Source organism: Gopherus flavomarginatus, chromosome 14 (genome assembly GCF_025201925.1).
Source record: "Gopherus flavomarginatus isolate rGopFla2 chromosome 14, rGopFla2.mat.asm, whole genome shotgun sequence".
NCBI lineage: Eukaryota > Metazoa > Chordata > Testudines > Testudinidae > Gopherus > Gopherus flavomarginatus.
In genome coordinates this window covers 25,067,590-25,078,012 of record NC_066630.1, presented here as the reverse complement: position 1 = coordinate 25,078,012, position 10,423 = coordinate 25,067,590, and the positions used below count along the sequence as shown (strand labels likewise).

Here is a 10,423-nt window from a genome sequence, read left to right as displayed (position 1 = left end):
TTGGGGCCGAGAGTTCGCGGCAGTGGGCGCGGGAGCGAGCCGGGCCCTAAGGTCGCGCGGGCGAGAGTGTACTTGCCTGGGCGGCCGCGTGAGGTGTGTGGCGCGCGCCGCGCCGGCCAGCCCCGCGTTCCATCGGGGGCGGGGCGGCCGCTCTCCCCCTAGCAGCAGCCAGGAGCATGTCCTCGAGTAGGGCCAAGAAAGTGAAGATGGCCACCAAGTCCTGCCCGGAGTGCGACCAGCAGGTGAGACCTCCGCTGGGCAAGGGGCACCGAGCCTGCCCCGTTCAGCCCCACTGTAAGGGAGAAGCCCGCGCAGAGCTGCTTTCCTTACCTCAAAGCTCCGTAGTATTCTGCACATATCCCTCAGGCAGGGGGTTGGCAGGGGAAAGGAGTTTCACCTTTGCGATCCATGCTTGCCTCCATTATTTAATAAAACGTCCTCCAGAACCGATGCGTTTATGACTGCAGAACTTAAGGGTTTGCAAGGTTGTTTTGGAAAGGGGCATGCCATTACTTTGCTATTTATCTGGAGCGTTGTTCTCAGGGAGCTGAGGAAAGTGGCTCTGAGGAGAGCTGGGGGACACAAAGTGAGGTTGGAGAAGAAGGATTATTAAAATAACCCACAACTCTTTTTGCACTTTGCATCCACTTACAAACTGGGATTCTGCTAGTAACACAGTGAAGCTTAGATGGTGGGAAAAGGGATTCTGATACCACAAGAACCTGGTTCACCTTTCTTAACAAAAGTCTTATTTATTCAGTAATTGCTTCTAATCTCATAATTCATCATTATTCATTAATCCCACTGAAAGTCTGCTTTGCCCTCTCCTTGCATGGCAGAGGCATGTTCAATGTACTTATCTTGACTGACCTCTGACCTAGTTGGACTGGGTTCAGAAGGTCACAGCCTTTTTCCACATGCTGCTTCCACTCGACTGGTCGCCTTGTGTTCCATGACAAGGACTTCCTTATTGAACATAATGTTTTTAATGCTCTCTCTTGCTTCTGTGCACTCTCCAGTTCTTGATAGCTAGAGTAGTCATCTCTTGAATTTCTGAATTACAGCGTTGACTAGATGTTGAACCTTCTCAAGGTTAATTCAGGAAGTTTCTCTGTGGCCTAGATGCATTCAGTTGTGAAAAAAATGAGCTAGCTTCCTGAGTTTAAAGTAAAGTCATTTTTAAACAGTGCTTAATTCTGAGCCAGTGTTTAAGTGCAATGTGGCCGTTGCCTTTCTAGTCTTTATCTGGAATCCTATCTGAATGTCTTGAAATATTTATTAGCATTATAGAGTTGTATTATGCAGAAGCTTTTTGTGAAGAATATAGAATTATTTACACTTTGGATATTAGTAACTTTTAAACAATTTATTAATTGTACAAATACCACTTTGCCCTTGGATGATTAATACTGTATTTTCAAATGTGTGATACTTATCCAGTAGCTTTCTCCCCTTTTGCTGCAGTTTTCCAGCTTGAGACCTTAATCAAAAGGATTTCTAGTATAGTGTAACTCAAATCTGTAGGGAGTTTTGTGAGCTATTGCTCCACAGGTTGATCAACTGTTACTGGTGTATTGCCTCGTGGATGAGCTGTATTGCAACAGCATTAAAAATTACATAGCAAAAACAATATTGGATTATTACCATTTTATGTCTAACTAACTTGTCCTCATTTATGCTTTTTACCATTTACATAGCACTAATTTTGAACAATGAAAATGACTAGTCAGTTTCATTCTTTCCTAATCCACTGGGACAATGGTACAGCTCTACAAGAGAATGTTTAAATTAAAATAATCTATTCTGTCTATGAGTCTAATAATTTTCTATTTCATATTAGATCCTATAAAACTCTAACAAATTTATTTTTAGGCCTGTATTATCAGACAGTGTCCTATTTTTATTTATGAAAATAAAGAAAAATTTTACATTGTTTGACAGTTAACTTGATATGCTTATTCTTGCCTGGCTTCTACTTTCAATAGACTTATATTAGCTTTAAGGCATTTCTGTTCATCCTCAAGACTTGTTTGGAAGGCTAGGCTTTCTGGGATATGCTTTCATATTTATATCTTGACTTTAATAAAGCTTTTGATACTGTCTAGCGTGACCGTCTCATAAACAAACTAGGGAAATGCAACCTAGATGGAGCTACTATAAGGTGGGTGCAAAACTGGCTGGAAAATGGTTCCCAGAGAGTAGTTACCAGTGGGTCACAGTCATGCTGGAAGGGCATAACAGATGGGGTCCCACAGAGGTCAGTTCTGGGTCTGGTTCTGTTCAAGATCTTCATCAGTGATTTAGATAATGGCATAGAGAGCATAGTTACAAAGTTTGCGGATGATACCAAGATGGAAGGGGCTGTAAGTGCTTTGGAGGATAGAATTAAAATTTGAAATGATCTGGACAAACTGGAAAAATGGTCTGAAGTAAACAGGATGAAATTCAATAAGGACAAATGCAAAGTACTCCATTTAGGAAGGAACAATCAGTTGCACACATACAAAATGGGAAATGACTGCCTAGGAAGGGGTGCTGTGGAAAGGGATCTGGGGGCCATAGTGGACCATGAGCCAAATATGAGTCAACAGTGTAACACTGTTGCAAAAAAAAAGCGAACATCATTCTGGGATGTATTTAACAGAAGTTTTATAAGCAAGACATGACAAGTAATTCTTTCACTCTACTCCAGCTGATTAGGCCTCAACTAAAGTATTGTGTCCAGTTCTGGGTGTCACATTTTAGGAAGGATGTGGACAAATTGGAGAAAGTCCAGAGAAGAGCAACAGAAATGATTAAAGGTTTAGGAAACATGATCTATGAAGGAAGATTGAAAAAATTGGGTTTGTTTCGTCTGGAGAAGAGAAGACTGAGATAATGGTAACAGTTTTCAGGTCCCTTCCAGTCCTATGATTCTATGAGTCGTGAGAGGCGATATCGGAAAGTAACTGAAATACTACTCTGATGGATTATATCTACTAAAGGACAATTTATGCTAAATGCTCAATTTCTGAGGGACAATCTACGCTGATTTCTATATTTGCTTTCTACAACCAACTCTATATAACTTTTCATGAGTGATATACCTGAATATTTAGAGTCTAATATCTGAACTCTGTCGTTAAATGTATTGACCTAAAATTGGGTTACTGCAGATTATATACTATATTTTTTTCTGATTTTTAAACCAGATTTTGTACTAATCTAAGCATTGCACCCAGATGTACAGACACTGTTTCCTTAACCTGTTGTGATAGAACCAGGCCAGTTGGGAAAAGCAGAGTTGTAGAAGGGAGATCTACTGGCCACTGAAGAAGCAGTTTTCTGTTCCCTGAGTGACCAGAGCAGGGGCTGCTCCAGGCTGATGAAAACACCTGACTCCAATTAACCTTCTAAGAGTCAGATGAGGCTGTTAAGCACCTGACTCTAATTAGGTTCCTCTGATGCTATAAAAGGACTCACTCCAGTCAGGCCAGGGGGAGCCAGGGAAACCAGAAGAGAGGAAGTGCGTGTGAGGAGCTGGGAGCAAGAAGCTGAGAGTGAGAGGGTGTGCTGCTGGAGGAGTGAGTAATACAAGCGTGATCAGACAGACACCAGGAGGAAGGTCCTGTGGTGAGGATAAAGAAAGTGTTTGGAGGAGGCCATGGGGAAGTAGCCCAGGGAGTTGTTGCTGTCATGCAGCTGTTACAGAAGGCACTATAGACAGCTGCAATCCACAGGGCCCTGGGCTATAACCCGGAGTAGAGGGCGGGCCCGGGTTCCCCCCAAACCTCCCAACTCCTGATCCGACATAGGAGACGTTGACCCGTACTATGGGTTCCACCAGAGGGGAAGATCTCTGAGGCAAGCAAATCCGCCAATAAGCGCCGGGACCCACCAAGGTAGAGGAGGAACTTTGTCACACCGTGTATTATGTAATTTTAACATTAGCTTTAATAAAAAAATAATAATATGAGCATTGCTTGCAAATGCTGACATGTTCAACTTGTCATTAAATTTTGTTTCTGGAAGAAGCGAGTAACATGCTCAGTTCTCATCCTGGGTGATAAAAGAAGAAATTAAAATGAATAAAGGTATTTCAGTGTAAGACTTGTTGCAATCTAATATTGTTGGGGGCTTATGATGCTGTAAGAGCAAGTAAGTAATTTTTTTTTTTTTAAAGATGCTACTAATCTAATTTCATTCTGCTCTTTCAGCCTAAAGTAAAGTATGCATGTGTCTGAATAGAGTTTCTGTGGTAGGCTCTTCCTGCTGCTAGCATGGAATTACATGCATATGTGCTGTTCCAGCCCAAAGGCTGCTAAAGTGGTCTGATTGTTTCTCAGTGCTCCGGAACCCTTGTTCCAAATACTGGCACACAGTAGAAGAAACTAAATTCTTGCCTTAGCACCTGTGGAACGCACAGCTTTATATGTAAGTGGCTAGGTTATATATTCCCCAGAATAGTCACCCACAGCTATCCGTCAGTCCTTCCATAGAGGAAGTTCTCATGTTGGGGTGTTGGTGGGCAGTCAGGCTGTGCTACTAGTTCTCAACTACTCTCAGAACAGGGGTGTTGAGGAATATTCCCAGAATTCTGCACTATCAGTAATGTGTGTGAGGAACTTCCATGGATTTAGTTAAATTCAAACTCTTGAGACGATTTAGTATATTGACTGGATACACTTTAAGGCCTGGTCTATACTACGCATTTAAACTGAATTCAGCAGCGTTAAACCGATTTAACCCTGCACCCATCCACACAATGAAGCCCTTTATATTGATATTAAGGGCTCTTTTAACAGGTTTCTGTACTCCTCCCTGACGAGAGGAGTAGCACTGAAATTGGTTTTGCCATGTCGGATTAGGGTTAGTGTGGCCGCAAATCGACGGTATTGGCCTCCAGGCGGTATCCCACAGTGCACCATTGTGACCGTTCTGGAAAGCAATCTGAACTCGGATGCACTGGCCAGGTAGACAGGAAAAGCCCTGCGAACTTTTGAATTTCATTTCCTGTTTGCCCAGCGTGGAGCTCTGATCAGCACAGGTGGCGATGCAGTCCCAAATCCAAAAAGAGCTCCAGCATGGACCGTATGGGAGATACTGGATCTGATCACTGTATGGGGGGACAAATCTGTTCTATCAGAGCTCCATTACAGAAGACGAAATGCCAAGCACTTGAAAAAATCTTCAGGCTATGATAGAAAGAGGCCACAGCAGGGACTCGGCACAGTGCTGTGTGACAAGCATAATGGAAAGCCGAAGAATCAAATGGACGCTCATGGAGGGAGGGAGGGGGACTGAGGACTCCAGCTATCCCACAGTCCCCGCAGTCTCCGAAAAGCATTTGCATTCTTGGCTGAGCTCCCAATGCCTGAAGGGTCAAAAACATTGTCCGGGGTGGTGCCGGGTATATGTCGTCAATTTACTCCCCCTCCTCCCCGTGAAAGAAAAAGGAAAAAAAATCATTTCTTGCCATTTTTCAGTGTCACAGTATGTTTACTACATGCTACTGGTAAATGCGGTGCTGTAGTGCTGAACAGCAGCATCCCCTCCCCTTCCTTTCCTGATGGCAGACGGTACAAAATGGTGGAAAACCATCATCATCCCGTGAATGCTCCTGACTGGCCTCGGTGAAGTCGGCTGGGGGCGCCTGGGTAAAAATGGGGATGACTCCCAGTCATCCCCAGCAGATGGTGCGGAACGGCCGGTAACCGTCTTCATCATAGCAACTGGAGGCTGAGCTCTATCAGCCCCCCCCTTTCATGTCTAAATAAAAGATTCTGTACTGCCTGGACTTTGATAGCAGCGGGAGGCTGCCTCCCCCTCATTTTATCTCGCTTAAAAAGTCAGTGTTTCTTATTCCTGCGTTCTTTATTACTTCATCACACAAATCTGGGGACACTGCCACGGTAGCCCGGGGGGGTGTGGGAGGAGGGAAGCAACGGGTGGGTTTGTTGCAGGGATACCCCCTAGAATGGCATGCAGCTCATCATTTCTGCAGGATCTCTGGGGCTCTGACCCGGAGCAGCTGTGCTCTCTGGCTCCCTAGTAGACTTGCCCCATATTCTAGGCAGGACTGACTCCGTTTTTAGACAAAACGTAAAGAAGGGAATGACGCAGGGAGTCATTCTCATTTTTGTCCATGCGCCCCTGGCCGACCTCAGCGAGGCCAGCCAGGAGCACCCATGGTAGCAGCAGATGGTACAGAACGTCTGATAACCGTCCTCTCATCACCAATTTACAATGTCAGATGGTGCAATAGAGATGGTAACCATCTCTGCTACCTTGCAAAGGCAAACGAATGCTGCTGTGTAGCACTGCAGTACCGCCTCTGTCAGCAGCATCCAGTACATGTATGGTGACAATGACAAAAAGCAAAACAGGCTCCATGGTTGCCATGCTATGGCGTCTACCAGGGCAATCTAGGGAAAAAGGGCGCGAAATGATTGTCTGCCATTGCTTTCACGAGGAGGAAGGAATGAGTGACGACATTTATCCAGAATCACCTGCGACACTGTTTATGCACAATCATGCATTGGGGTCTCAACCCAGAATTCCAATGGGCGGGAGAAACTGCGGGAACTATGGGATAGCTATGGGATAGCTACCCACAGTGCAATACTCCAGAAATCGATGCTAGCCTCGTTACACGGACGCACACCACTGAATTAATGTGCTTAGTGTGGCCGCGTGCACTCGACTTTATACAATCTGTTTTACAAAACCGGTTTCTGTAAAATCAGAATAATCCCATAGTGTAGACATACCCTAAATGTAAGAGCTCGCTTAGAACCACTCACCATATGTGGTGTTAAAACAAAGTAAAACCCACATAATTGAGTAAATCAGGGAGCCCAAGGCAAATGGTGTTAATAGAATGAAACAAAGAACAGATAAATTTTTAATAGTTGTTGTGCAAATGAATTAAATAAAAATTTGGCATACAATAATAAGTAGGGTATGGTCTGCAAAATCTGACTGTTATTGTGGGATAGATTCACTACGTACTATAAATAAGTATTCACAGCATTTTAACCCATATTTCGCACTTTTCTTTCAAAGATGTATGAGTCCAGCATTTCTCTGAAAAGTGACTATGTAAAAATTCAACCTGTACTTACATTCAAAATTGTCTAGTATCATTTTCCCTTTAAGCTCTCCTCCCCTTCACCCAAAAAAAAAGTCTTTTAGGCAGAGACTAAGTCTGAAAAGGTGAATATCAGAGAGATTGGAGTGATCAAAAGCAGAGTAGAATGGAAATTGTGTGCTGCCTTAACTATAACTGCAGATATCAATCATTCAGCTATATCTAAAAAGAAATATATTATTTTGGTTCTTTGACAGTTGTGCTGCAATACAATCAGCTTATTAGATGCAAACACAGTCTCTGGAAGGTTAGTCAAATTTTGGGGTGGGCCACACCTTGTGTACAAAAAGTCTTACCATTAAAGTTAAATCATCAATCTAAAAATCACACTTACTCTGAATTTTTTTGCCTGTTTCTCTTAATTATGACACTTAAGATTACTACAATTGAACAATTATCAAAACTATTTTTTAAATTTTATGCATTTGGCAGCATTTTCAGTATGGTCAGTATATCGCTTGTGGAATCAGTTTCCTTTTGTTTGTGTGGGTCTTCTATGCAATAATTTGGGAGAGACATTTTTGTAAAAATGATTGTGTCAAAGTTAGAATCAGGACTCACAATTTGTCAGACCACTCTGTTTATTAGCGCAGCGCTCCGCCAATAACATTCAGAATATGTGAGTGGCCATGCAAGGCCCAAACAGTCTTATATATACAGATAAAAGAGCGGGAATTTAGACAAAGGGACAAAGAAATCAAAACAGTAAAATTCACCTGGGGCGCAGCATGCATATCCTATTTCCTTACTAACTGTTATCGATCTAAGGCTAATGCTTCACCAATTGCCCTTAAACGGTGCAATTGTTCTATGTTAATGTCTGTATTCCTGACACCTGGTTGCAACATTCCAACAACTGTGCTTAAAGGTACAGACAACATTTCTTTAATCCTTTCTATTCTTACTATATAATTCATTCTACTTTCACAATCCCTCCTTTTGGTCAGGCGTACGCCATGACCAACAATTACTGGGTTCCACAAATTAACCGTTCCTTATCTCTTTGTTCATCAGTGATATTCAAAATCATCATATTAGCACTCTGTTTTGGGGCAGTCATCTGGGTGACACAATTCTGGATACAACAGGAGATTAACTGAAAGCATACAAAAATCATTAAGATTCCAAACAGGATAGTTAGGGCTCCCTGAAACAACCAGTTTCCTATGCCAGAGAAATTGAACAGGTTACTTAGCCACTTCCATAAAGAACTCAGCTCTTCATGGGAAGATATGCGATTTGTTCTAAGTGGCTATAGCGATCTGTTACCTCATTGGTATTGTATAAACACACAACATTGTTTTCCAGTGAGAGCACAGGTCCCTCCTTTGACCATCAGCACTATGTCCAATGCCTGATGGTTCTGGAGGGCCACCTGTCCGATCGCCCCTGTTTCTTTGCTCAGGGCTCTTAAACTTTCTCTGGTTTTATTTGCCATTATTTAACTACTTAGGAGCCTTTTTTTTTGCCTGGTGTATTGCTCCCCCAAGTGGGATAAAGGAACTGCCAATAGCCTCTTCCCAGGTGTCATGACTGTTCCATATTGTGTTAAACGGACAAGGTCCTCCAGTGAGGTCTGGGGAATTGAGTGGGATAGCCAGGACAGGAACACCAGTTTGAGAGTGGGCTGGGATGTGGCTGCAGACCCAGCATTTAGAAATAATAAGGGTCTGAGCTATCCACACTTGCTGCTGGATAAAAGAATTGTCATTGTGGATTCCCCAGACCTTAAGATACCAGCAGCCGAAGAACAGGCACCACCAGAGGCGCATGTTGGAGGCAGGGCCCTTCTGGTTCTGACAACCTCAACTGAGGGAACTGCAGTTACAGTTTTATGTCCACCAGGCAGCAGGCGCTAAGCTCACTGCTGCTTCTTCTTGGGCCTTGCTTTATGTAGTCATCTGCTTCTGGCAACCCTTACGAGAGCGTAGATTGTAAGTTATTGCAGGCTGTTCCTCTACGTCTTCTTCTGGAGTAAAAAAAAATTGACTCTGCGTGGTCCTGAGGTGGTGGTGGTTGGTTCACTGGGGGTGGTGCATTCTTACACCGCGAAGCATGTATCCACTCTGAGATGCCAGAAAGTTTAACAGCTGTCCCTTGACTCTGGCTGTAACAATGGCCTTCACACCTTGTTTTTTCCTGATGCATACATTCCTCATTCACACAAATAGACTGAGAATACAAACAGTAGTATTTTATATAGAACAAAAAAAGGCATTGCAAATTAAACCTTGCTAAGTTTTACAATTGATAACTAAGACAATTTACATTGAGACCCAGGCCTTCAATGTTTCTCTAATTTACTTAACACAGACACAATAGAGAATCCTGTCTCTTACTATTTTAAATACTATTTTAAATTTTAAAACAAAGAGTTAGAGGGGGCCCAATTTGTAATGCATATGGGAAAACAGAATCTTGTAGTCCCAGGGGGTCAGTTCTTTCTGCTATTTAAAAAAAAAGTGGCTAGCAGGATGAAATCAATTATACTTTAGTTCTTATGGGACATTATAAAATCCTGCTCCTACATATCCCCCTTTTGACACTAAGATTATTAATCGCCAGTGTCACTTCTTATTTAGTCCATGTAATAGAAAATACTGGGAGGTGATTTGGGCCTGTGGCTTTAGCTTTACATACATTTGTTTTATCCACCAGCACATTTTAAACATTTCAATTAAACACATACAATGTAAAACCAAAAACAATTAGGGGTAGTAACATTAGTATGCCAGTAGTTGTGGGAGACCATCCAGAAAATGTTATACCAATGGTAAGCTGTTATGCTTTTCTGTAGTAGCAATTCTTAACATGTCCCCATTGGCGTGTATAATATGAATAGCCCAGTTTTCCACATTGTTTTATTTATTTATTTATTTAGGACCCATGTCACCTTTTTACCTTTTAACAGATGATTGGTAATTGTTTGCCATTCAATGCCAAGATTGATAGAGAACTCAGGTAAATCAGTGCTTACAGTAAGCTGAGACTCTTTTGTTGTTGTTGTTGTGGCAAATAGTAAATGTGATTATTGGTAAACACAGTACTTACATTACATTTACATTTCTCTTCTGGTGGGTTGCTAACACTTTTTAAACACTTTTCCCCAAGAATTAACACATACACATAGTCCATTATACAGTACTTTGGATTATCTGAAAGACAAAAAAAACGTTTTTCTACCCCTTTTGGGGTGGCATTGATTATTGCTTAAAGATTCCATTCTTTTACAAATACCCTTCCTGACTGCAGGCAAAACAGAGGAATTACCCCATATTTTCCTGTGTGTGTGTG

The 10,423-nt window shown here is 42.3% G+C and overlaps 1 protein-coding gene across 3 annotated transcripts in view; it reads left to right on the top strand.

The window, feature by feature from the left end:
* The window catches only part of C14H16orf87 (chromosome 14 C16orf87 homolog), a 53,581-nt gene continuing 43,158 nt past the window's right edge, over positions 1-10,423 (top strand). For all 3 annotated transcript variants that reach the window (XM_050923134.1, XM_050923132.1, XM_050923135.1), the window contains exon 1: positions 1-242. In XM_050923134.1, the coding sequence (XP_050779091.1) occupies positions 177-242 (66 nt within the window). In that variant the 5' untranslated portion in view covers positions 1-176. The remainder of the gene's footprint in view (positions 243-10,423) is intronic.